This window comes from Empidonax traillii, unplaced genomic scaffold, assembly GCF_003031625.1.
Source record: "Empidonax traillii isolate 1590-97213 ecotype Southwest subspecies unplaced genomic scaffold, ASM303162v1 scaffold65:size4453928, whole genome shotgun sequence".
Lineage (NCBI taxonomy): Eukaryota > Metazoa > Chordata > Aves > Passeriformes > Tyrannidae > Empidonax > Empidonax traillii.
The window spans coordinates 2,940,006-2,967,825 of NW_020955258.1; the positions used below are offsets into that span (position 1 = coordinate 2,940,006).

Here is a 27,820-nt window from a genome sequence, read left to right on the forward strand (position 1 = left end):
GTGGTTTGGTGGGTTTTTGTATTTGTTTGTTAGTGTTTTTTTAGTTGGTTGGCTTTTTCTTTATTGTAATTTGATTTCTGAAGAATCAGGCTATGCTGGCACCTCCATGATTCTACAGGAGAAAACTGAGGGACCTGGTTAATTCAAGATGTTCTTATTCTAAAATAGTGCTGCTCCACTGGTCTTGAATAACCAATTTAAACTCTTGAGTAGTAAAAATCAGATCATGCAAATATGTGAATTTGCCCTTAGAGAAGGCTAGAGATACAGCTATGTGTAAAAGCTTTTATCTATTTATTTGTATGGCTAGGAATTAAGGCAAGATTTTATTACCCACTCCATCTTCCCCCCAGGCTGCTTACTGAAAACCCAGAAAGGGCAGCTGGCAAAAAAAACCCCATGAAAACTTGGAAAATCTTAGAAACTTACATCAACCTCCAGCTTTCATTCTGTTCTGAAGATTATTTTCCTCCATACACATCCTTTTGGTCTCAAGCTTAGAAATTTAAAACTCTGGATGCAAAGAGGGTATCATGATGCAGAATTAAATCTTAAAAATGAACTTTACTGATATTTAAACTAAATCCTTTCCCCCACAGTCTAAATTAATGTTGAAACCAGTTGCCCAAAGTAAGTCAGGGTAGAGAATATTTTGATGTGGGTAGTAGTGTTGTCTTCTCATAGTATTTACCTATATTGCTTCAGATGACTGGCCCAGAAGGAAGTGATGCAGTAACTTTTTATGAGGAACTGAAGTATGACTAAAGCCATAGCAAAACCAGAAAGCTCTGAAGTTACAGGCATCTTATGGAGGAGACTGTTCCAGTAAGCAGTAATAAGAAAGAAACTGAGTATAACTAGGCATAAAGAAGAAACTGTACAAATGCCAGCACTAGGTTATTTTTAGTAGATTTTTAACAATAGAATCCTAGAGGATGTAACCATGACCTCATTCTCCAGCAAGAGAGTACAGGGTGGGAATTGCAGTTACAGTGACATGCAAAAACTGACCAAAACAGAATTTGTATTAAAATTCTAATTTTTGACTGTGATTAAATTTGAAGTTTGATTTGGATGGGGGAAGGGCTACTTTATTAAAAATAGATGCAATATGTTCTTTCTCAGAGTAATGTGCCGCAAAACCACAAATCAGTAGAGGCAACTCTGACCATTTCAGTGTGCCAAAGTTACTTGAATCTCCGTTCTTGCTGCCTTCTTTATGAAAAAAAATTACTTGTAGATAACAATGTATTTACAAATCTGTAATACTCATACTACACTGACTAGTCGTGCCAGATCTAAATATATCGAGAGCAGGAGAGAAGTCCATCTGACAAGTTCTCAGCAGCATTTTATTGAACACATGAAACAGTTGTTTGCAGACATTTCATCATCTTCTGTAATATTTCCTGTCTATTGAGAAGCTGTGAAAATATTACTTCTCTAGAGTGGGAATTCTATTAAGAACTAGGAGGAGATATTGCAATGTACATTGTTCATTATTAAAGAAGGCACTTGCTATCCTGCTTGCCTAAAAATTATATAAAAAACAAACAAAACACCTAAAACATGTCTGCAGAGAAAGGGAAAGTGGTAATTTCAAGAGGTTAAGTAGGTCCACAGAATACATTCATATTTAAATATTTAAAAAGACAATAATAAAAGTTATGACCTAATGACTTAACTAGATGCTTCTATGGCATAACTTAATCTTTGAAAGTCAATGAAACACAGTTTGAATTACTTTATTTTTTTCCTTACGTAGAAAAAAACACAACCCCAAAAACAAAACAAACAACTAAAGAAGCTCTTCGAAGTTCTGTTCATCCAGGCAGCACCACCAGTGCTGCAGAGTAATCCACTCAAGGGTAAGAGCAATTTAATTCAATAAACATCCTGCTACCACTTCTTGATTTTATTTCTTAACAACTGACTAGACAATACTGCAACCCCAAAGCAGAATAATCATCAGATACAATTGTTTGTCTTTCAAATAGACAATCCCTCGTTATGTTTCTGCATTGCAGAGTGGTTTGAGTGCATATTCAGCCACAGGCTGAGTGCCACATTCAAAAAGCATTTGAAAAGAGACAGAAAAAAATATAAGGAACTAGTAAATGGGTAGGCAAAAGTAATAGAGTTCACATTGCTGGTCAACTCTGATGTTTGGCCAGGAAGAAGGTAGCTGGTATATCAGAAGAGGGACATGCAGAAACATCGAATGCCTCCACCAAAACCAAAATGCTTTAATCTCCCCACAGTTTAACAGAATTCATACAGTCACATATGCCTGTGAACTCAAACTTGTTTTCATCTCTCTTGTCCTGCCAGGAAAGTAACCATCCTTATATTTTCCTTGTGGTGTCTTCTATATCCACAGCTTCAGAATATCTTGAATCATATCTAACTTCAGTACCACTTAGAGTTCATCCTAGTGACAAGAAAATAAACAGTAGAGTTTCTCTCAGTGTGCAAATAAAAATAATTTTCTCCTGTGATTTTAAACTTTTCTGCAGTACAAATTTTGCAACTGGACAAGTGTTTCTTAAATAGAATTCAGGGTAAAATGTCAATCCCAATCTTGCACTGATCAGCCTCTGTAATGTGGTGTCTGCTTACTAAATCTAGTCCAAGGACTACACTTAAGGATACAGTGCAGCTCAACCATCTGTCTCTAATGCAGCTGTGCCACAGGTATGTCCATGTCCCATAAAATCCTGTCACAACTGATGTTGCGACTGCAGCGTTCTCTGTTACATCTGTCGACATCAAGAACTGAGGTTGAATGAATAACAGTAATCAAAACCAAGACTGGAAGTAAAATGTACCCGGTACTATTTGAAGATACAGCATTTAATACTACAGATAAAGAACCAGTACTAATATCATTTTAAACAGCTATTCTTTTTTTGCAAGAGGTCTCACAGTAAGTGTTCTTACCTTATTTCTAGATTTTTTTCTTTTTCCTTTATTTTGCATTGCTTCTAATTTTTCATTCAAAATGTCAGCAATACCTTTTGCATCTCTGCTGTCTATATATTCCCCAAGAACATTTTTCTTAAAAAAAAAAAAAAATAGAGCATGGGTAATATATACCACAATTTTACACTGAATAGAAATCTCTCTACTTTCAGACAAAATTCAAGAGCAATGCAGGACAGAATACAATGGTTTTGGTAGGCTGATTTATGATTCATGGATATATTTTTGTCTCTGTTTAAACAATGCTAATTGTCTTTACAGTAAGAACCACTCTTAGCTCCTGGTTTTCAAAACTACACAGATTTTGTCTTGATCCTTAAAGAAACCTGAAATAGTTACGATTTGCTCCCATTTATTCAGCTAAGTACTTAAAGTGGACAGCTGTTACCAAGTCTGCCACTTTGTAATCTATGTTTGTGAAATCTGTCATTGTGGGTCGCTGCTTTTGAGACCTAAAAAGCCTGTACCTTTATCACAGAAAATCTTATTGAATATGGTGGGATTGTGTGAGGAGGGGTTTCTAGAATTTCCCATAAAAGATTCGGTGAAAAAAACCCAGTGAGGTATAATTAAGAGAATTGCATTAACTATCAGGAATCACTGAATACTGAAATCATTGAATACTTTCTCTTCAGCATTAATAAGTTTAAAAAGATAGCTATAATATTATCGAAATTTAGTTGGTTTTTTTTTTTTTTTAGCTTAAAATACATTATTTAAGGCAAAACTACACATTTAATATAATCAGATTTCTCCTTAGCCAAAATTATATTTCTCCTTAGGCAAAATAAAGTTGTCCACATTTAATTTAGAGAGAGGCTGTCTGCTTCTGGGTAGCTGGCGATAGAACTGGTAACGGTTGAAGAACATTTTGTCACCTAAGACCTCTGCAAAATTAAACCCTCACCTGGGTAAGCCCATATTTTAGTTACTGTTTTATTAATTTGCCATTTACTATTACTGTATCACTGTCCTACTAGTTTAAATATTACAAAAGTGATTATTACTGTATCTCCAAAATACATATAAATAATGCACTGTAATATGTTACAGAAATATTCTCCTCAGTTTTAATGTGAAATGAAATACATCTACTAACACTACCTGCTCAGCAGCAGGTGACACTTTACCTTTGTTCCTTGGTAGGGGTAAAACTTAACAGTAGGATAAGCTCTGATATCAGCAGTTTGACAGGTCTGACCATACGCCTGACAGTCCACTTTCCCAGCTTTTACTTTTCCTTTAACGGCCTAAAAAGAAATGCTTATAAGAAACAAACTTCAAGTTTCCCCTGGTGATTGTAAGCAAATAACTGGAATAAGCCAGCAATAAAAGTAAACTAGACTGCAGCTAAAAGCAAACAAAAAACCTCTCAATCTCAATCTTACTCAAATCTCTTAACGGAGTAGTTGCTTGCTTGCTTCCCAGCCTGTTAACCTTGTAGCAGGAGTCTCTACGTGTTCAGCAGAGGACCCCAGTTCAGGGCAAAGCACAAAAGCACATCACAGCTCCAAAGGTCACCCCATCATAAGTTGAAATCTGTCTCAAAAGAGGGGTCTGTGTGTCTGAGAAGGAGGCTCATTGGAGTACTGCAGTTTTTGGATGACTGCTAAGAAATAAAATGCTGATAAATAGCATTTTAACCATTACAAGTATAACAATCTGCTAATACAGTTAAAAACCTACCCGTGCAAGGATCTCAAATTCAGGAGCAAAATTTTGGCAAGGTCCACACCAAGGAGCATAAAAATCAATGACCCAGTGATCTTTCCCATTCAGAACTTTTTCTGTGAAACTCTGAGGAGTGAGGTCTACAGACACTTGTGGTAAATATCTGTGGAAAGGAAGAATAACAGTCATAGTACATTCAAAACTTCAAGCAATATCCAAATTTCATTAAAGAAAATATTCTGAAATGAAGAATATTAGTAGTCTGGAAACCCCTACTTCACCCTTTGTACTGTAAGAGAATCACTTTTTAAAAGTGGTAGACAAAATAATAATATGGTCTTCAGGAAATGCATGGACAGCAAGGAGTATGTTATTTCTGCACATTTAAAAAAAGATAAAAGATACTTTACCATCTTAAATTAAGCAATACATATGCCCAACTGTTTCTAAATCTTGATTTACATAGTATTTAAATATTTATTTCTCCTAGCAAGCAAAATATATATAAGCAGCTCATAAGCAAAGTTTAATGCAGTAACTTACCCCAGTGCCCAGCCTCTCAGTGAATAGGAATCTCTGTGCCATCCATTGTAGCTACTATATTAAAGAGAAAACAAATCCAGTTGCACAGTAATTTGAATTATAATGGGAAAAAAACCCAATCTCGCTGTGAAGAGTGAAGATAAACAACTAAAGAATGTAAATGCATGTTTTAGGATATATTTCTACCTTGCTTTCAAATCTGAATGGATGAAAGTCTTGTAAATACAATTCAAAGCTACAGAATTTAAGGACTAGATGATCAAAAGAAAGAGAAGAAAATTCTATGTCAAGAAGCATGTAACCTCTGATAACTAGAAGTATTTTGGATTGAGGATCCGTGGTAGTACTCCAGATTAAATTGCAGGCTCTAAGAAATATGAGAACTAAATCAGAATATTGTAATATATTTTCTAGTTATGTTCATTCATTACAATAAAACAATTATTATGTATATACATTTCCCTTAATTTAACAGCAGAAAAGCCAGACAAACTAGTTACTTGGACAAGGATTTAATATTTGGACTTTCAGGGCATTGCTTAGTTTTGAAATTTCCGTGTCAGGTTAGAAAAAAAAGATTAATTCAGGATTCATATCCACTGATGTCAGCTCTATCAGTGAATGATATCATATCCACTGCTATGATCCACTACTTCATAGCAAAGTATTTGTCAACAGGGTTACCTGGTCAAAATTTTATTTGATAGTTTTTGGTGATCTCTGTTTCAAGACACAAATTTCCATATCTTTGCAGGAAAGGGCTGACTCATGATTAGAAATTTGGCACTTAATAGTCATCTTCACCAATTTAGTTGTTTTAAACAAGAAAAAAATAATTCTTTTAAGAGAAATTTTTTCTAGAAGAACTAAATAAAAGCAAGCATTGCAATGCTGAAAGACTGCAGTCTGCTATGGCATACTACGATGAAGAGGCATTACAATTTACTATCTGCCAGCTTTTAATACAACTCTCGAATTTGTGAAATAATGAAGCAACACATCTGCTCTTTCAGATGGTTATCTGTCTTTAAAATATGTATGTGCTTCCTGAAATCCCTGGATTTCAAACTGTACTGTGAAATGGAGGGACAGGCTGTTTGTTTGTGGAGAGATTTTATTTCCATTAGAATTTCTTTTTGTTAATTAATAATATTTCCACACCAATGACACAGATGAATAGATGACTACATGCAATGGGCAATTTTTGCAGTGCTGCTAACAGATTGTTGACAGGCAGGAGGATCAGACAGCTACATCACTCTGTTCTCTAAAGATAAAGCTGCAATCCATTACACCTAGTAGTATTTTTATATTATATGATTTAAATCATCTACCAGGCAAATTAGGCAATTAATAAAGAACATGAAATATAAATTAAGAACTACTGAAATGGCAAAATAAAATGACAGTAGTTTGAAGTAACAAAACCAATGGCATCGAGTACAGTAATATCATAACAGCCTATTTTAATAGCTGTGATAATTTTAATATACAGCAGTATTTGTCTTGTTCCACATTATCTAATGTTTCCCAAACTGAAGCAATGTACTTACTAATATTGATGAGCTGTGTTTGATTTTTGAGGAAAGAGTCTTATCTCAGGATATCCCCGAACACTTTCTTGGTGACAGAAAGAATAATATTTTTGACAATCCACACTGCCTACACTGATTAATCCATTTAACATCTGAAAAAGAAAAAAGAAAACCTATAATGAAATATGTTAATCAATACTATACAATTTCAGTAGTACTTCAGAATTTGAGTATTAATCACTTAATTAGGAGAAAAAAAATCTCAACAAAACAGACCAAGATTATGACAAGGCTTTCTATTCCTTGTAAATGGATCACTGGTATCAGAGCCAGCCACCCACGTGCACTGCCATCATGCACATATATTTCATATAAGCTGCACGCACATGGCTCATGAGGCACCTACCTGACCTCAAAGGTACCTATGAGTGGGATTACTTAGTAAAAGAAACACCATGTCACTGTGTATCCTGTCAATAGGATCAGTAACTCTGACAGCTCCCGGTACAGTGCAGATGTGCTATCACTTGCACAGCTGGCCTGTGTCCTGAACACACTGTATTTGTTGCAAAGGCCCAAAGTACCTGGCATGGGCAGGGAAGCTGATGGTTACTGAATGTGTACTATAGAGCTACGCATGCTTTACAGACATTTCACCAGAAATAAAATCCTGGCTAGAACTCCGAGTCTGAGTTCTAAATATCTCACAGTCATTGGCTTGTTTCCAAAGCTCTATTTATTTTCCAAAAAATTTCTAGTTCAAATTCCTGGAAACACCTCCGGGAATGATTGTTAGAGATATTACTTTTTCAAATAAGAGAACACTGTAATGACTTTGCAAAAGAAAAACACCCTCCCCAATCCCAAAATTCCATATTTGAAGTACATGTAATTCAGCAAACTGATAATCAGCTTTGAAGTGTGTGGGATTTAACATTTATTTATTTTCAGGGAAGAAAACAAGATCTCAGAAAAAAACATCTTCCTAATAGAGGAAGTAATTAAATTGGGCACAATTGAATTCCTTTAATCTGAAATTCAAGTCAGAGTTTCACCAAGGTCTCAGTGCTTCCTTCAACAAGCACTTCCTCTGTGCTTCCTTCCTCATGATCATAAGGATCACTGAGAACAAAGTGGCAAATTATTTCCACCAATTCTTATCTAATTTATTATAAATCTTTCTGTCATATTTTGTTTTTAACAAATGCAAATCTGTTGCCTAAATAAAGCACTAAACATTAAGAAAAGCTAGTTACTCTATAAAGTTTCTTAGATATTGGAAAATACACTTGTAACCAACAGGAAAAACTGGATTATAGTATCTATGTATTGAATCTTTTAAAAAGCAATTTAAAAACTTTGTATTTGAAACAATATAAAACTGTCAGGTAGGAATTGTCTGTTTTGTCTGCAATATAAACTTCTAGATTTTCTCACCTGACAGTTCTATTAAGAAAGCAGTTGCATCATCTCAGTAATTCCCCAAAGAGGAAACAAAAGCAGAAAAATGTTTGAATGTCACTTACCCTGGCCATTTTTTTCCATTCTGGCATTAAAGCCTGACAAGGTCCACACCACGGAGCGTAGAAGTCCACCATCCAGATTTCCTCTCGTTTTCTTCTCTGAACTAATTCCACAAATGTCTCTGGTGTTAGGGAGACCACCGATGGATTCCTAAGATCCTAAATAAAGACAGCTTACAGACATATGCTGTGCAGCAGTAAGTTACCCTGTATCTAGTGCCACCAATGTACAGACTGCCCCAAATTCTGAGAATGTTCTCTGAAATTTGCTTGCTGCTGTGGTAGGGAAGTCTCCACACCACTGAAAAGCATGGAAGCAACTTACAAATGACATGCCTGATTTGTTGAGAAAAGCTATCAAAAATTACATCTAGGCTCCAAAAGGGAGGTTTTCTGCCTTTTCTCAATAAAAGGAAGTAAAAGGGAAGAAATTCAGTTTACATGAACCTGCTTTTTCTGAGCTACCTGGAGAGAACAGTCTCTTCAGAGAGTGGAAAATAGCCTGTGGATATAGCAGTGAAGAGGACCTGAGTGCTGGAGCAAAGCTGGGTGCCACAACTCCAACAGCAACAATGACCAGTAACAGTGATTTGCCATTCTGTGGGCTAAGAAAGTTCAAGGACAGCTAAGAAATGTGGAGAGCAGCAAGCAAACTGACAAAAATGTGAATCTCATCCTATGTCGAGCTGTGTATGTGAGGAATTTTCATCTTAAAAGTATGAACTGCTGTAATATTAATTCCTCCACCCTGCCTGTGAGACAGAAGTCATTACTCTTACTTTGCAGATTGGAAGAGATCTTAATTTATTTGCTAATAATCTCAAAGAAATTGCTTGACAGATTAGGGAAATGAGTCCATTAGGTGTTAAGTCCCTGACTGACAGTTGCTGGATCACTTTTCTTGCCTAAAGTTTTTTTAACCCTTTATCCTCCTAGTCTAATGAATTAAAAAAACACAAATCTTAGAATCTTCCAACTAAAGAATGTATTTTTTGGATGAGCTGCTTACAGAGCAAGACTGCAACAAGCATTATAATTCACATACCTCTATAAACTCCAATATCTGCTCAGCAGAGTGATGTCCTTCATATTCATGAACATCAGACTGGTTGAACACAACTGTTGTTGGATAAGCTCGAATATTATGCTAAAAAACCACACAATAAGAAATTGCACAAATTGATTAGCTTTCTGGTACTCACCTCTGACATTGCTATTGGTGGCTCATCTATTCAACTCATCTATTCTGTTTGTACAGTACAACTGCTCAGATTTACACGCAGGTGGGAATCTGACACCATTAAAATCAGTACAAAGAAGGTGCCAGTTGTATTCGGAGATGGTATAGTGTGTTCTCAATTTAAGAACCAGCCAGTAATTCTTTTGCTGTGCTCCAGAAATACATGAATTAATCCATGGGCCCTCTAAGCCTTAAGTTTAAAGCTATTTCCAGTCCTCAGGTGGAAATGTTTGTACTGTGTGAATAACTATTGTTTACTATTGAACACAGACACCTTCATGATCTGAATTCTTCACTGTGTGAACACGTCTAAATAAAACTTGAAAAAGCTTGTCCTTTTTTGCTTATTTTCCATGTGTCTTAAGACATAAAAAAAAACTCCACAGGAATTACTAAATTCTAACACTTCTAGAATCTTCCAGTAACGCTATGAAATCAGAACAAAATGGGACTTGTATTTTGTGTTAATATATTTTCTGCAGTAGTTACATAGTTTGCTCCTTTGAAAAATATTATGATGTGAATGCCTGTTCTGTTTACTACCCCTTAAGAAAGTAACATTGAAGGACAAGCATTATCTGCCCTTATCCCTTTACCCCCCAGCTAGAAGAAAATAATATTCTTTAAAAGGATTATATTTCTTTACTTTTAGTTCCTGCAGCTTACCATGTTGCAAAGCCCTTCGTGGACAGTACAGTCTAGAGTTCCAAATTTAAGCTGACCATAAAGATGTTTTGATGCTTTTCTCAGCTCTGGTAACAAAGCTCGACAAGGAGGACACCACTAGAAAACAAAATGCAAGTAAGTGCAATTGCTTTCCCTGCAGCTGGCTCTCAGGAGAATGTTTGAGATTAGTAATATGCTGCTTTGACAACAGACTCCACTAAATACACAGCCCAGACTAGGAGCTAATGCTGCCAAGGAATGAGGAATTAGAATACTGTCTCATGATCCTGAAGGGTGCTAAAATACTCCTTAGTACCTTGTTACATAGTTACAGAACAGATTCTAGAAGAAGAAAAATGTAGATATTAAATATTTACCGGTGCAAAGAAATCCACAAGCCATGGTTCCTTATCTTTTTCAGGAAAATTCTGAGGTCCCAGTGTGATGACATGGGAGTTCACACTTTCTTTGGCAAATGCAACAATGTCATATAATATCTTCTTTCCTTCAAAGAACAATGTAGAAAGGAAATTTTATTTTTCCCTATGAGAAATATCATTAGAAAAGTCCGTGAAAGCAACAGTTCCCTTGTCTGATCTTTAAACATGGCTTGCTTAAATAAATGTAACAGGTACTGACTTGCTTTTTCTCAGGAAGACAATGTTAAACTGTCTAAACCTACACAGGCAAGACATACTGTAGGTGATAGTTGATATTTGGCTAAATATTAAACTGGACAGTTACCCAATATTAGCCAAATAAATGTTTTATCCAAGACAAAACATGTTTTTGTCAAACAAAATGACTGAAATTTGTGGCTGTGTTACTGTCTTACTATTGCTGGAATTAAAAGTTACTATTCTAGATACACTTGACTTGGCAAAGGGATTGACACAGTAAAAACTTCAAGCAAAATAACTAATATTGATATATCACAGCTATTCAGGTGTAACAGGTTCCTGGTCTCACAGTTTCAATGGGCAAAGACCAAGTATCTTCATACCCTTTGTATACATATTTGTCAGCAGAAATGAGAGTTTGTCTTGAAATGAACTGAGAATAAGAACTTCTGGGTGATCAAATCTTAAGTCACTGCACAATGACTTCATAAGACTTATTACTGTTCTTAGATTTTAAACTGTTGAAGCCCTTCAACATAGCTTATAAAAAAGATCCTTTTGAGTATTATTTTGTCACAAATACTGGAGTGAGATGAATATTAGTAAATGTTCTCCACGCCATCTATTTTGTAAATAGTAAACCAAACCATTCAGAAAATTGTATGTACTATAGTCCAATGCACTTCTCTTACACTGTAATCCATACCATTATAGCAACGCTGTATGGATATGACCCTTTCTTGGCTTCTCTGCAGGAGGGGAAATTGCAAGAAGTATATAAGGCTTTTCCTGGCAGCAGTCATTAGAGGTACAGAATCATCTCTTGCCCTTAGGTGCATCTAATATTTTCTAAGTAGTAAAAGACTTTTTTTCTTTCTTATTACAGTATTGAGGTTCTGATTTAATTCAGAGATTGAATTAAATTGCTGCTGATATTTCAGAGGCTGAAAAATGAGAACTTCATCTTGTGTAACTGCCTTGTGCTGCATTCTGGATAAAGCTACACCTATTACCGCAAACTACAGTTTTGCTTCTGGCTCCCTTCTTCTTCAGCCAGCATTTTTGAATCCTTTCAGCATTAAATAGTGACATAGTCCCAACTTTTCCTGAAAGGAAACTGCTGTGTTGAAAATGAAAGTAAGTGGTAAAAGTCTCAATTTAGTTTTCTTTTGGACAGAAGTTAACAAAGCACTGAATTAGATTTCCTGCAGTCATACATGAAAACAAGTTTCTCAAGTTGGCTGTACTGTGGAACTAGCATGTTAAGCCTCTATGAAGGGTGTGTCTTACAGCATTTGTTGGTTATCCTATCCAAAGCAGGAGCTGTCCTGATCAGCTTCTAAGATTTCATTTGTATGTCATTATGTAAATGATGTTGAAACAGACATCATAGTAAAGACAAAATACATCTCTTGGCATCTGATGACTGCTTATCCAGGAAAAAAAAGAAAAAAGAAAACCAAAGGAAATGTAAGTTTGTGCAAGGCTACATTACAGTCAGAGGAAAAAACAGCAAATATTAAAGCTACAAAACTGTTCTTTGGGAAAACAAATGCAGTTTGCCAAAGATACTGTAATCTCAAAGGGATTATGTAATGATTTAAAATTGCCAAAGTTTCCCCTACCATGATGAATTTCATAATCTCCAGTTCCTTTTCCTTTGAAGACTGCCAAAGAAGGCTGATAGACATACAGTTTGTTGCAGATGGTTGGTGAAGAAAGGCAGTCAAACTTGCCAACCTGTTTAACAGACAGTGCCATTGTAATTAAAGTAGCCTAATTTCTATAAATTAATGTATCTTGAAAGGCAGTAAAAGTTAGGAAAAAATGCAAAATTATGGAAAAGTAGTAGCCTTTTTGTAAACAACAGAGGTCTTAAGACAAACTGGGATGTTCAAGGAAAACTACTAGCACAACTACATTAGGTTGCTTGCTAATGTTTAACTTAAAGGCCAAAATGGGGGAATAAAAACTTCAAGTTAGCTCCCTTTACCCCCCCCCCCCCAAAAATATAGCAAGGAAACAGAAAGACAATAATGTCACATAAATGTGACATTAAAATTCTTCTATTCAAAGCAACAATTTTTTTAAAAATACATAATCTTATAAAATACTACAAGCCATAGTCCTTTAGTACGAAGTTTTAATTTGGTTTCTTTTTAAGAAAATGTTCAACATGATCACAGGGCTTCCTGAATAATTAAAAAATATAGTTCCACATACATAAATTTGATGTTGAAGTGTTAACTTGGAATTGTAAATTGAATGGGATCTGCAGCAACATTTCCCATTAGAGAGCAGATTTAAAAGACAATCTTTCCTCATTGCTTTTAAATTATTCAAGCTGCATGGGAAACTTAATTGCTTGCTTTAAATAAAAAACTTTACTACAGAGCTACCATATTACACTATATCTCTTTCAGTACCAGAGGTGGCAGGTGGTAGCAACAGCTAATAACAATAAAAATCATACCATCTTGTTCTCAGGACATAAATGGAATTTACCACTAAATAAGTGAGCAGTCTCACCTGAATATGTTCATCTTTAAGTAAAAATTTAAGTTTCTTAAATTCCTGTACATTTGATTTATCACCCTCCCCAAACTGGAAGAAAATCAGCCACCGGTGATGAGCCAGACGGTCCTTTAAACCACGGGGAAAAAAACAAACGAGAAAAACACAAGACAAAACAAATTAATCCCAATGATACCAACCTGTAAAATTCTTCTGTGTTTTATAAAGGCAAATGCCCAGTTATTCATCTAATCTCCATGTGACCTCCTCAATAAATTCTTTTGTGTAGTGCTTCCACTAAACTCCCTTTTACTGCATCATATTCAGGAAAGAGGAAAACTAAGAACAAGCTGGCTACAAGCTACCCTCTATACTTTCTGTTTTCATGTGCATTTCCTATTGTAAATTATGCTGCTGTGTTCAAGTACAAGTGTGAAAAGAGGTTTCCTTTTTCTTTCCTCCAAGACATGAGTTACTTCTATGATTCTAATTTCAGTTCATACATAACTTCCCATAGATTAACAAGGATTTTTTTCTTTCGTACATTAGTGAACAAAATACATTTAAAACAAAATTCTCTACAATCTAGTTAATTTTGAAAATAACCTCAAAGTTACAGTTGCAGAGTAAGTTGCAACAGCAATTTCTGTGGGTTTTATTTTCCTATGAAATATTCCCCCTTACTTTCATTGTCTTGCTAAACATCAAAAATAAATATGGACAAACAATGTTAAATAATTTTGGGTACAGAGAAAAAGAAGTAATTTTCAGTTAAATACTAGGTTGTTGTGTCAACAGGTTTTGAAAACTGTAACAAATAATAATAAAATATATAAGCAATATATATGATATATTTTTATAGTATATTATCTATACTATTTATACTAAGAAATCTTGACATATTTTAAAGAAATTACCTCTAATGATGCTGCAGAAATAATTTCAAAGTCTGGTAGATGCTGCATTACCTCCTGATATATTTCTCTGGCATCCAAGGAGTTAAGAAACTAGGACAGAAAGTTAACTGTCTTTATTACAAGGAATTACAAACATCAACCTGATTGTTGATGATTAGTACTAAAAGTGCCAGGGAAATTATTCTGATTTGTTTCTTTCCATTAATTGGAGCATGCAGTTAATAATATGCTATTTGACCAAATTCTTTTCCATACAAATAATTTCACAAACATCGCTCTCAGAATACTGCTTTTTAGCTCATCTGCCTACAATATTAAACTTAAAAAAATTTGTATTTTGTCAAGACAGGGACTAAAAGTCTGAAATTCAAATTTCATACCAAACCCAACAGTAAAGTTTATAAGTTTTCCAATCTAGTTTTACAGCCTTCCTTAACAGCACTGTACAGATATTTCAGTTTCTGTGATTTCTAAAATTTTGGAAGTATGAATCAGTAAGTCAGAGTTGGTAAGTTAGAAGGTTCAAAGTAGGTAGGTTACAATTTCCTCCTTTGAAAGAAATAGCTAACAGTAGTGAAAACAAAGGAACAACCGTGCCTCAAACAGAAATGTCTCCCATCAATTAAGAACACTGAAACTACCATACAAATGTAGGAGGAGGTTGCAATATTAAAATAGAGCTGAGCAGTAAAATCTGTACTGACAGACACCGTAGGAGTACTTTTATCACACATGTCAGAGTGGCATTTCTCAAACTTGTGATACCTGGGGCATATTCTTTCTGGAATAAAAAATGAGGGGTACGCGGCAAATCACAGAATCATTTAGGTTGGAAAGGATCTTTAGGATCATCAAGTCCAAGCCTTAAGCCAGCACTGCCAAGTCCATCGCTCTAATCCATGGCCGAAGTGCCACAATTACCTGTTTTTTAAATACCTCATGGGATACTGACTCAACCACTTCCCCTGGGCAGCCTGTTCCAATGCTTGACAACCCTTTTGGTGAACAAAATTTTTGCTAATATTCAATCTAAACCTCCCCTGGCAGAACTTGAAGCCATTTCCTCTTGTCCTAGACTTTTTACTTGGGAAAAGCTATCCTTTCTACCAGGATAGCTGGGGAACAGCTTTAGAAATAGCTCTTGGGCCTGTCACACAGCACATCCGACCCCTGGATTCCCACAGCTGCTCAGGGAGGCTCCTGAGGAGGTGGCTTGGCAGAGCTACAGGCTGCTGCTACTGCAGTGTACTCCTGTGCACTGCCCCAGCATACCACACTGGGGACCACTCCAGATCCCTGCCTGAGAAGATGGGAGAGATATAAACTCATAGCAGAGCATACCAGCTTAGAAGAAATAAGAAAAACACATCTTTTCAGTGGTATATAATCAGTCTGAAAATGATTTAGATGTTTCTTTAGCATGGTTATCACTTTATCTAAATACAGAATGAAAAACAACTCATACCAAAACACCTCCTTTCTCTTTGTTATTTATGGTGGCTCCAGGTGGAAAGTATGCAGTAGTACTAGATGAGACATCTAAATTATCACAAAGCTCACCCTGGGTGCCACAGTCCATCCAGCCTACATTAACAAGACCTTCCTGTAATTAAGAAAAAAACAACACAAACCTAAACCAAATGCAAAACCAAAGCAAAGTATTTTTTAATTTCAAATTCAGAAATGCTTTTGAAAATCCCAACACAGGCAATTATATACAACATTCAGAAAATGGAAGGAAACCACACTGTAATTAGTTAATACTCATTCATATTTTATGAAATTCTTAAAAAAACCCCAATGTTATTTCAATAGCTACTAAGTCAAAGTATTTTACTTTTCTAAAAGTTAATGGTTGAAATCTTGGTTCCACTATACACTAAGTGAGAGTTTTAGCTACAATTTGACACTTTCACTTCTGTTATTTTGTTTTAAATATAACAAGTAATGCTTTCAAAGGGAAACACTGCTTACCAACATGCCAGCTAGCTTAAGGCGTGTTTGGTAACTCAAGCAATCTGCAAAACAAAAACGATTTATTTACAAATATAAAACTTTTCCTTATTAATGTAATAAACCTACTCCTGCTTAGAATTACCCCTTTCCTCTCTACAAATATGACCATTTGTAAAAGCATGCTTCCTAGCCGTTCATCCAGTATTTCAGTGACTTGGAGCTGTAACACCTACTAATGAGCACTTAATGATTGTCTACACTAAGTTAAAATAACCCCCATGAGTAACGTTTCTTTGCTTCAACATAGAATCTCATTTTAAAAATGTTACTATTTTATTTGCTATCTTGAGAATGACCTTTAAAATTTGTTAATCAGTGTTTAAAAAAAAAAAAATCCAAGAGGTATCTACATACTGTCTTGGAATGATATTTCAATGGAAACATCCGTTTTCTGTGATACAAATAATCGCCCACTATAATAAATACATCACGTGCTTTAATTACCCATCCAGACTTTGAACAGTTCCCTTTGGATGCAGATTTTTTTTTAAAATAAGAAGATGCATCTTCTTAACTGAACCACAGTTGAAAAATTAATAACAAAAGGGCTGCAACTTGAAATCAAGCTATTACAAATGTAAAACCAAGACTGCAGCTCTGGTTATTCAGTTCACAGAACAAAGGTCTCTTCATAAGGCTGAGAAAACTTTGTTTGTCAAAGGTGTAGTGCATTTACTTAGCTCTACCAGCTAACCAAGGTAATGTTCTCATATACTTTATCCAGTACTGATCCCAGGAAAGCCAGTGACAAACAGCTACAAAAAATAATGATCTAAACTCTGACATGAAACTAGTGATAAGAGCCAATTACTATGTCCAAACCTAACTTTAGAGAAATAATTTAGCTAAATTTTGCATACTGGTGGTTTAAGGGGTAGATACATCCTTACTTCTACTTAGCTATCATGACAAGCATGTACCTATGCAATGTACCTGTCACTTGAGCTTCAGCTGGAAACTGAAGGTAGAAGCGTTTACTGACACTTCCCTTCCTGATGGGTTACACTTGAGTGCCACTTTAATGACTCATGGGACATTACAGAAACACAGTAGCATAATTTTTCTATTAATGTCCCTTTTTTGCCTCTGAAATGAAGCTTAAATGACCTACAGTCCAAACACTATGATCACCTAAGATGTTTTACCTTTTTTTTTTGGATGCAAAAGGTATCATGCCACTCTCAACAAAAGTACTTCTTTTTCCATCACCTTATTTGAGAAATATTTAATATACCTACCCCCACGCTCAGCACAGAAGGTGATCAGCCAACCAACACCAGAAGCAAATGAAGTTTCGATGGCATTAACAAAATTTCCTAAGAGTGAAACAATTTGCATCAGTTTGTGACTAGTTAAATGTGACTAGGAAACAAGGTTTACATTAGCAAATTACATAAACTATTTTTAAACTCAAAAATAAGACTTAGCAACAGTTAAAAGATTCAGTCGCATATATAAATTCTGCCATATTTGGTAAAAGAACAGCCCCCCAAGCAAAATCAATTACCTGCCCATAATTCAGTGACTGTGCTTGTAACATACTGCATGGCAAAGTTCTTTAAGCTCTCTTTTGACCTGTCTCCATAATATTTCACTGGTTGCTATAGAAGACAAAGAATACAGCTTATAAAATTAAGAAAAAAAGAAAATAGAACAAAACTCCATCCCAAAACCCACTATGTTTTTGTAACAGTACTTATGCAACTGCAGGACCAACCCTCCCACCATCCCCTCTAACTGTTCTCTCCCTCCCACATTGGAATGTTTGGAATTTAACCTTAATTTAAATTTTGTAATGTGATTTCTTTCCAAATGCAGCCCCATAAGGATAATTTAGCCTTAGAAACAGCAACTCCCAATGACTGTACTTCTATTTAAATAAAACTTGCTTGCATCTCTCCACTTAGCGTTTAATCTCTCAAAACTTCTCATTGTCAAAACGTACCCACCTATTCAAGTGCAACTTGTACACCACCCCAGCACCAACCCCTAACAAGCAGCTGTAAAGAGCCATGTACATAATGCAGGTTGCATGGAGGAAATCTTAGGGAAGGAATTTCCAAGTTTCTTTAGGCACATGGTCATATTCTTTAGACTCAAACCCACAGACTATGCTTTGTATTTGAAAAGTCCACTGCAACGCTCTAAGAGAAACTGTTCAAGGAGACTTGTTGCTTTGCTATAGCACTGCTGCTGACACTATCTTCCTGAATCAGAAGTGATTTGTTGCACAAAAAAAATTATTCAGAAAAGCCATTGTAAAAATATATAATTTATTTTATTATATATACATTATATAAATTATATATATTAATATATATATTTTTTTTAAAGTTAACTTTAAAAGTTAAATTTATTAGAGGAAGTAATGTATTAAAAGGAAGATCTTTTTGTAAATCTCTATGACTGAATAAGTACTAAAGGAATAATGTCCCAGATTTCATTCTAAAAATGCTTGAAATTTTATCACTCACCATTCCAGTTTTGAAAACATACAGACTGGGGTAACTGTTAATCCCTTTAATTCGACAAAGCATTCTGTTATCTCCACAGTTGACAGCTCCAATGCGTATTACTCCATCCATCTCCTTAGCAAATTCTCTCCACTAAAAAAAAAAAAGAAAAAAAAAAAAAAAGAGGCAATTTTCCTATAAAGCTATAATGAAAAATGAGCACAAGTTTTACTTCTGGCATTCTGAATTGTTGTCTTTGGTTTCAGATTCAGTATAAATATCCACTTCATTAAGTTTTATGTTATTAATAACAATGAATTTTCAGAGTTAATTTACTTATACATACCGTAGGTGCTAAATCATGGCAGTGGGAGCATCGAGGAGAATAAAAATTCACAAACCACAGTTCTCCTGAGTTAACAGCAGCATCTAGATGGAAAGAAGAAAATTACATGCACATCCACAATATAGTTATATCTGGAATATACATTTTTACTATATTGTATTCCCCAGAAGCTGAACTAAGTATTTAAATGTCAGGCACAGTAACTCAGATGAGATAAAGATTGTATCTCACTTGCACATACTTACTCTTCTAGGCAGGTGCACAAAAGTCACATTTCGGAAGCTATCAGCATCCTGACTTTCAGCATCTGTTCTATTAATTTAGAAAAAAAGTACTCTCTGCAGATTAATCTAGATGAAATGTGTGATAGTTCAAGTCTGGTTACAAAATACACGTACTAGAAGATTTTTACCCACTAGAATTTTCCATTTCCTTATATCACTTTGTATGTAGTGGGTTCCACCTGGCAATCTTTTTATGCAGAATTAGTGTCTAAAATCCAAGTTAATATGATTACTAGAGAAGTCAAGGGAAACATAATTAAATACTCTTTCTTATGAAAGAAAACTACAGCAACAAAATATATTCCCAGAGCGGTTATCAGCTGGAATGACATTGCTTTCAGCCTTTCCAATTTTGGACATTATTTTTATAGTGGATTTTCTAATTTATATTTGCCTATATTAAAATAACCTCACAAAGAAGACAACTAAGCAGTGTGTAGGCTCTCCAAATAACCCAAAGCAAAACCAGGTTCCCAGGGAGAGCATCATGAGGGTCTGCTAATAGAACAATTTACAAAACTAGTTCAACATGTAGATCCAGTCTGTACAAAGGAAACTGTATCCAAAATGCAGATGAAAAATCACACAAAATCCAGTATCTTTTCTCTCTAGTCTCTCTTATTTATAAACAACTTCGCTGTAATTTTAAAAGAAAAAAAAATAGACGATACCCTCACTGAAAGTGTTATCTTTCCACACTTTGTTTTACTTAGCTGTGTTTTTCGTATCTGGTATTCCCTTCTGGTTTTGAACCTCTTGTGCAAGGCACAGGTGACAGAAAAAAATGACAGAAAAGTTCTATCAAGTGCATTTTTATACAAGAGAAATAGCAATGGTAAATTAGGAGAACAAAAATTTTAATTAAAATGATTTCCTTTTACAGATCACACAAAATATCTTTCCAACTTAATCTAAACTGTTTAACAGTACTGATCTATTTGCTAACTAGCATTTATGAGGAAGCACTGAGGGAGCTTTTTTGTTTGTTTTCTCATGTGAAGATGATTTTCTGACAGGTTTTTGTATAGATATGTAATAGAAACCTACAGATACACAGCTCAACATGCAAAAATTGTTACTATGGGTGCCATGCTGTCAAGCAGACAGCCATTTATTTAAAACTTACCGAATTCTCCTCTATCCAGTGTTATAATTTCAGGATCATCATCATAAATACCTGTTAAAAAAACCCAACAATTGCTTTTTATTTTTCTGTCTCTAAAATGAGGAAACAAATTGTCATCTTATTCACAAGACAGAAAACAGTAGCTTTAAGTTGAAATACTAAGCTGGCAAAGATAGTTTTTACAAAAATGCTATATTTGCTTAGTAATATGTAACCTTAGTTTAACCTCTTGCTAACTCCTGCACTCTCATGCTACAAGAGCCACTATCAGAACAGAATGTTGGTATTTTAGTAGCCCAACTGCTGAGCGAGCAGAGAATTATAACTACCGCTGTTATGGCAAGAGTATTAGAAATAACATCAACCAGCTGTCAGATTAAAATTCAAGAAGCTTCAGCTCTCATTGGGAGCTTTATGCAATGTCCAGAAGCCTTCAGTTTTCCTCTCAGCCTCTGGTTATTTGAACATTTAGATCACAAAGGCGTTTCAGCCACAAGCTTTTCCACTAACAGAATGTGTGAATGCCGTGGAATGAAGTGGACAGAACAAAGGCAAGGAAGGCAAAGCTAACCAGTCCTACCTAGAGCATCACTACAAAACACTACTACTTCAACTACACAAGAAAGGCAGCACAGAGTTACCAAAAATACTATTACACCATATTATATTATGCTACTATGGTGACAGATTTTTTACAGTACCTAACATGGTGAGATGTCATTTCACCTGAGGTATACAAGGATTAAATAGAAATAAATAACGAGAGAAATTAATTTCTAAAAGTGACAAGGTACTTTTTACTATCCATTTATATCTCCTGTAATATACATATACTCACCCATATATATATATATATAAAAAGTATATATATAAATCTACTTTTCAATATATACACAAACATATAAAATATAAAAATAGATGCTCTCCAAAAGACTGGTTAATAGACATTTAAGTATATTGTTTTTTAATCAAGCAGTGCAACTTCAAGCAGATAAAATTTCTTAAATCTGTTTATCTGAAGAACTTGCAGGATAATTTCCATATTTTTTTGTGATAGTTGCAACTCTAGTTTATTCAATTGCAACTTTCATAGACATGAATTTCTTAGATATTGGGACATATTAAATCAAACTACACCAAAAAAAATTTCATTGCCATGGTAGAGTTTCCTTTCAGCTTTTTCTTTGATCTCAAACAAACCATGTTTCTCAGCTCCCTATTTTATCTTACTTGTGTTACAGGAGCTCTGAGAACTGTTTATTGTAGCCTTTCCCCATGACTACCAAAAATTTATTGAGACAAACATTAAATAACTTGTCTCAAGATCATCATATGATTCTGGTTTGTTTTTTTTTTCATTTCCTACTACCTCTTTATTGATCTCTAATTGCATAACTGCATATAAGACAGGCTGGACAATGCAAAAATCTCCTCTCAAAATCCACTTGAAGAATACTTTATCTAAACAAAAACGGTCCTCCTGCATTAAAAAGTTAAAAAGATGAAACACCCTGAAATATAAGTGAAAAAAAAGCTTTGCATTTCAAAAAAAACCACAAACAAACAAGAAGTTAAGATGACCTGTAAAAAGGTAAGCAGCAGGAACAAAAGGCTAGGTAAATAGCTTTTTACATTTTTGAGTACCCAGGGTAAATAAAATATTGGGTCAGCAGAGAGAAAGTGACAGCTACAGAGCAGACAGAAATCTGGAGAAGATACATCAGAAACACATAACAAGATCTGATATTGCATTTACTTGTGACTGTTTTAAGCAAATCACAAACATACATCATAACTTACCAAAATCATAGCGATAAAAGTGCCAGCTTTCATAACGCCCTCCTTGCTGCTGGTCCTCAAGACCCTTCTCTCCGTATTTATCATACTTCTTCCGTAGATCTTCATCTTTAAGGACTTCATATGCTCTATTTATTTTCAAAAAATTTTCATGTGCATTTGGATCATTCTATGTAAGGAAAACTATAATTAGTAATTAATAAATAAACAAACGATATTGTGCATGTAATGCTGAGAAAATAAACTTTGGGAATCCAACTTATATCCCTAATGATGTCAGTTGTGATAGAAGCAGACATTGCACAGTGATCTCCAAAAAACTACGGTAAAGTTATCCTTTCCTGAAGCCAGATGTATTCTTGCCTTACTTCTTCATCCTCATAAACTACCAAGTGAAATAAAAAGTGAACTGTAAGGAGGCTTTAACATTCTCCAGTGATCCCTCTTCTTTCAACTCTCTCTCTTCAATGGAAGAAAAAAGTACTCAAGAATAAAGACTTACCATTTGCTCTATAATCTTTTCCACTCCCCCAGAATCCCCACTCGTCCCTTTCAAAATCTCTGCTATAAACACAGATTCATCCCTTCTGGTCTTACAGTGTAGACAGATGCCCCCTTTTTTTATTTAAAAAGCATTCTAGCTCTAGGTAACTTTGGAATTAGAATGGTGAAAAATCTGCAGACATATTCTGAACCCCAGTTTGGGTTCTGGGCTGGTGCAGTGCAACAGTCGTGCGCAAAATCTGCCACACTCTCCCACTCTTGCAACTTCTGCTTACACATTTTATTCAAAAGACACTTTTTCTTAAAAGATTCTTTAAGACACATGGGAAATTACCATTATGGAATTTGTCTAATGGCTTCATCTTCTATATGTCATCTTTCATGTTGAAAATAACCTGTTTAAAAATCTTTAGTAGTATCTGCATACTTGTAAACTACAGAACCTGACCCAAAATGTCATTATTTTGAAGGTACCAAGGTAAGGAAAACAAAACTTGAAGTTATATAGGTCCAAGTTGGCATTTCTAACTTTGTTGACATTTGTCTTTCTCTTTGAGCTCTGTTAGAGGCTCCAGTGCAGTCTGTGAAGGCAGGCCCTGAGCTCATATGGAATACTGCTGTCTTTTGGGATTCCATGCAGGTCCAGTTTTACATATTAAGATCTAAACCCTCATATTCCTGTGAATTTCTGCTTATTTCAAGTCATTTTGAGGAAAAACTGATGTTTAAGTTTAAAAGTGATTTCTTTGTATTTCAGACTGAGCCACTGAAGTCCATTCTCTCTAGTCTAGAGCTCTTTATAACTTCCATCATTATGCCTTGTCAGTCCCAAAATTTCGGTTTTGTCCTATACGATACTTGGAGACTGATGTCTCAGAACAGGCTGTTATTATTTGCTATTTAGATGAAACTTGATGTTAGGGGAAGAGTAAGTTCCTCTAAGCTAAATGGAAAGAGAAACTCGTCATTACCAACAAGGATCACTGAGTCCAACTCTTAAGTGAATGGCCCATAAGAGGGAGCGAACCCACAACCTTGGCGTTATTAGCACTAGACTCTAACCAACTAAGCTCCATTAACTCAACAACTTTGCTTGATAAAGATGTAACTTACCTGATTTTTATCAGGGTGCAACTTTAATGCCAGCTTTTTGAATGCTTGTCGTATTTCTCTACTACTTGCTTCTTTGGACACTCCAAGTAAACTATAGTAGTCCTGATCAGTGCACACAAGAACTATTACACATAATAAAACCAGAAATAAAGATCTTTTGAAATATCTAATATAATCTCCTTTGGATGCTAAGAACCCCATTATGAAGCCTTTGGAAATTTTACACGTTCTGGTCCAAGCAGGCTTTGGGAAGAGCTTCCGGTAAATCTGCCAATGTTCAGAGATACAGGTGAATTTACGGCAGAGCTCTTCAAAATGCTGGTTGCTTTACTTCATGTCATGAGTCTTGCAAAAGTTACAACCTATAAGAAGAGGAAGGAAAAAATAATCAAATAATACTTATTCAATAAATACAGGTCAGTAACGAGCCCCACTACCAGCTTATGCAGACTGCACGTGAACATTAAGTTTGTTGACGGCTAATTACCTTCTTTCTGAGGACCACACGAGTGACAAACCATCTCTTCATTGTGAATGAGGTAATCACGCAAAGCTTCACTGAATTACAGTAATTGCCTCTCACCTGTACCACATTAAAAAGGGGGGTTAAGGAGGGCTCACTTTTCCTTCCAACTTACCTTCAGCAGTGCGCGGAGGCATTTCTTTCGCAGGGGCCGGGTGGCTCTGAGCCCGCCGCGGGGCGGGGGCTGCTCGCCAAGGAGACGGCGGACGCCCCTCCAAGAGAAAGCCGGGCGCGCGCCGAGGGTCGGACCAGTCGCGACGGGACCCGCCGCCGCCGGAGGTACCGGGGCCGTGCGGGACGGAGGGAGGCACCGGGGCCGGGGAGGGATGGAAGTACAGGGGCCGTGCGGGAGGCACCGGGGCCGCGCGGGAGGGAGGGAAGCACCGGGGCCGTGCGGGAGGCACCGGGGCCGGGGCGGAGCTGCCGCCGCGCTCTGCCCTCCCCGCGGGCGCGGTGCGGTGCCGGGCCAGCCCCGGGGAGCGGCGCCGACGGGGCTGCGGGAGCCGGCGGTGGGAGCGGGCCGGGCGCGGAGCAGGATGGGATGGCAACGCTGTCCCCCCGGCGCCGGCGGAAGGGCGGCGGGATCCGGCTCCGGGCCGGAGGCGGGCGGGGCGGCTCCGGGGGTGACGTGGCCGCCGCGCCCGCCTGAGGCCGGGGGCCCGGCCGCTCCCTGCGGGGCGCCCCGGCCCCGAGCCCGCCCCCGGCCCGCCCCTGCCACGGCCGGGCACGCCCTCGGCTGCCGTGCCTGCGGTCTGCTCAGCGTCCCCGGGGAACAGCCGGCCGGCCGGTGCATGTGGCCGGGAACAGAGAGGTGCCGGTGATGGAGCTGAGGAGAGCCCGCCCCAGGCTCTCGTCCAGTCCGTGCCCTGAGCCCAAACCGCACCCGAAGGTGCCTACGAGTCCCTAGAGACAGAAGCCAGCGAAGGGGGCCGTGTCCGCACGGGATTCCCCGCAGCTCAGGGAGCTGCCTTTGACCCGGCAGGGCCGGGGTGGGGAGAGGTTCCCTCGGGTGGGCTGGTGGCTGGTGGTCTCCCCCCAGGCCCTCTTGCCTTCCCCGGCACAGGTCCGCAGGGGCGCAAATGTGCGCAAACAAACAGGTCTAAGGCACTGCCAGCGGCTTCCCGGTGAGGGCGGAGAGCGGCAGAGCCAAGGACACGCAAAGAGTAATTGGGATGCTGCATCCTTGCTGGAAGGCACTGTGTGCTTGACCTTTCTGATGTCAGGCTGACAGCCCGGTCCAGAGGAGCGTTATGAAGGGACTGAGCAGTGATTGGGGGTTGAAGAGCACTTTTAGAAGTTTAGATAGGGTTAAGAGCTGTTAAGCTCTTAATAACCAGTTGTTGCTGTTTGTGGAGAGAAAACATTCATGGATTTATAACCAGGGCCTGAAAAGCAGGTTCTCAAATACATATGCATTGCAAGAAGTCTTTGCAAGAATTTTCTGTTTCAAAGATAATTCTGGATTATATTGCATTGCCTATAATCCAGAATTTCTCGCAGTTTGCCCCTCAGTGCACTTACTTTGTTTGAAATTGTGTCCAAAAGTCTTATGGTTCACTCTCTGAACTTGCTCTCATTTATGTAGGTGAAACCTATCATGAGTTCTAGCTGCTTCTGCTTCAGACGGTGTTAAACTGACATAGAAGTACCTAAGGCTCATCGTTCAGAGGAAATTGATTCTTTTTGTGTTTGCTTCTTGGTCTTGGCTACTAAAATAAACGTTTCTATTGTGAAATATTTGGGATAAAAAATCTATTTAGTCAACAAATACAAAACTGTACTGAAGTATAGTATATCAGAGAAATTAGTTTATAATTTTCATGTTATTACAAACTTCCAGAAACAAAACATCTGTTGAGCTAATGGTGAAAAACATATTTGCTGAAACAGGTTTCCTTCCTAATGATTATGTGACAAAGTAGGTTCGTGGATGGTAGCTTCGTTTCTAATTTTCAGTTTTCAGAATTTAAATGAGACTACATATAGAAGGACTGGCTTTTTGTTGCAACATTTGTTTCTCTGTGCTTATTCAGTGACTTGGAGTCTTTCACATGGGGTGGGGATACTGTCTTGCAAGTGTTAAAGGTTCATTTAGCACACGATGATACATAAAGTCTCTCAGGGGTATTAAGAAAAGAATTCATATTAACATATGGAATGTGTCAGTCTGAAGTTAGTTTAGTGTAACTAACTGCCAAGGGTATCTTCCCTTTTTTCTGTGTTTCACTCAGAGGAATATACATAACTGGTAGGTAAGTGAAATCAGTTCTCTGAACTCGCAGCAGTGAACCATATGTTGTGTAATGGGTAAAAGCTCTCCTGTTTAGCTAGAGGAGTACAAGAATAGGTATTTTACTCACGATTAAAACTTTAATAGTAACTTTAACTTAGTTTAAATTAGTGTCATATTTTTGAAAACAGTGCATGCCTGAATATATTTACTCAGATATTTGCTTTAATTCCTAGTGGTAGTGAGTTCCATGAGTCATTCTGCTGTTCTTTTTGTCAGTGGCTTTGAATGCCTAATTTGAGCGTTAAAAGAGATGGTGAGCAGATACTTATGTATAGTCTTAAGGATTCTGATCATTTTAACAGCTACCTATCCTAGTTTTATCCTATTACTGCATATTTTTGTTCAAGTTGATATTCAGATAATAATCAATAAAATGTTCAATAAAATGCTTCAGTTTTTTGTTGTTCGTTTGTTGTTGTGGGGTTTTTTTGGCAACTACTATTTTTTCTCAAATTACATGTGTGCGTGTCTAGATGGGAAAAAAAGGGTTACCTGCCTTTGTACACTGTACTGGTCGTATATGAAGAATTGTGCTGTGACAGAACTGCATTTCACCAATTAAGGAATATCTATGAGTGTTTTGGTTTTCTTCCCTGCTCATTGGTGTGGGCTTGTGTCAGGTAAGGAGGAGCAGGTGAGAGGCTTCAAAGGTTTGTGGAATTCTGAGCTGCAAAGTGCTGAACAAGAGCCTAGAAAGAACCAGCAAAGGCTGCTATAGTTTAAAATGTCAACGTGCCCTAAAGCTGGAGCCTTTAGTTTACGTGGAGGATGAAATGACTCGTGTCCCTAATGACTTCAAAGGACTCACAAGTCACTTAATTCGCACCTCACTCTGCGATAGCCATTTGTCATCTGCTTACGTAAGGATTGTATTGAAGTGCCACTGAGCAGGGCCATTTGTGCACACAATACATTACCTTTTGTCGCCAATTTGAACTATTAGCCCCGAGAACTGAATGAAGTTCTTTCTAATCTAAGGTTGTCTTTAGTAGTCACACAGTTAAACAAGGCCCTGGCTCAGTGATTATATTGTTGTTTTGTCTGTTTCTTCCTTCTACTGTATTTGTTTTGAATCAGCTTTAGAATAGTTATGCCAGGAGTTTAAAGTAATTGTGAAACCCTTCCTTTTGCTGGAATTACCGCATGAAATTTGT

The 27,820-nt window shown here is 36.9% G+C and overlaps 1 protein-coding gene across 1 annotated transcript; it reads right to left on the reverse strand.

Moving 5' to 3' along the window:
- Positions 1-544: 544 nt before the first annotated feature.
- Positions 545-24,208, reverse strand: DNAJC10 (DnaJ heat shock protein family (Hsp40) member C10). Its single transcript, XM_027880220.1, has 22 exons — positions 23,851-24,208; positions 22,237-22,402; positions 20,437-20,487; positions 19,027-19,109; positions 18,702-18,833; positions 17,735-17,828; positions 17,466-17,543; positions 16,186-16,229; positions 15,677-15,814; positions 14,212-14,301; positions 13,310-13,423; positions 12,406-12,520; positions 10,538-10,665; positions 10,161-10,277; positions 9,300-9,401; positions 8,258-8,413; positions 6,750-6,883; positions 5,197-5,250; positions 4,669-4,816; positions 4,113-4,232; positions 2,941-3,057; positions 545-2,431 (listed from the first exon to the last, which is right to left on the reverse strand). The coding sequence occupies exons 1-22, from the start codon at positions 24,049-24,051 to the stop codon at positions 2,420-2,422; spliced, it is 2,394 nt and encodes a 797-aa protein (XP_027736021.1). The 5' UTR covers positions 24,052-24,208; the 3' UTR covers positions 545-2,419.
- Positions 24,209-27,820: the final 3,612 nt, after the last annotated feature.

What these genes read in the sequence shown, in the direction of transcription:
- DNAJC10 (XM_027880220.1), bottom strand. Translation starts at nt 24,051, where the DNA reads ATGGGGTTCTTAGCATCCAAAGGAGATTATATTAGATATTTCAAAAGA. An exon ending in CTTTTATCGCTATGATTTTG is followed by an intron (nt 20,488 to 22,236) that starts GTAAGTTATGAT and finishes TTTTTTTAACAG; the next exon opens with GTATTTATGATGATGATCCT. An exon ending in AGTCACTGAATTATGGGCAG is followed by an intron (nt 17,544 to 17,734) that starts GTAATTGATTTT and finishes TTTCACTCTTAG; the next exon opens with GAAATTTTGTTAATGCCATC.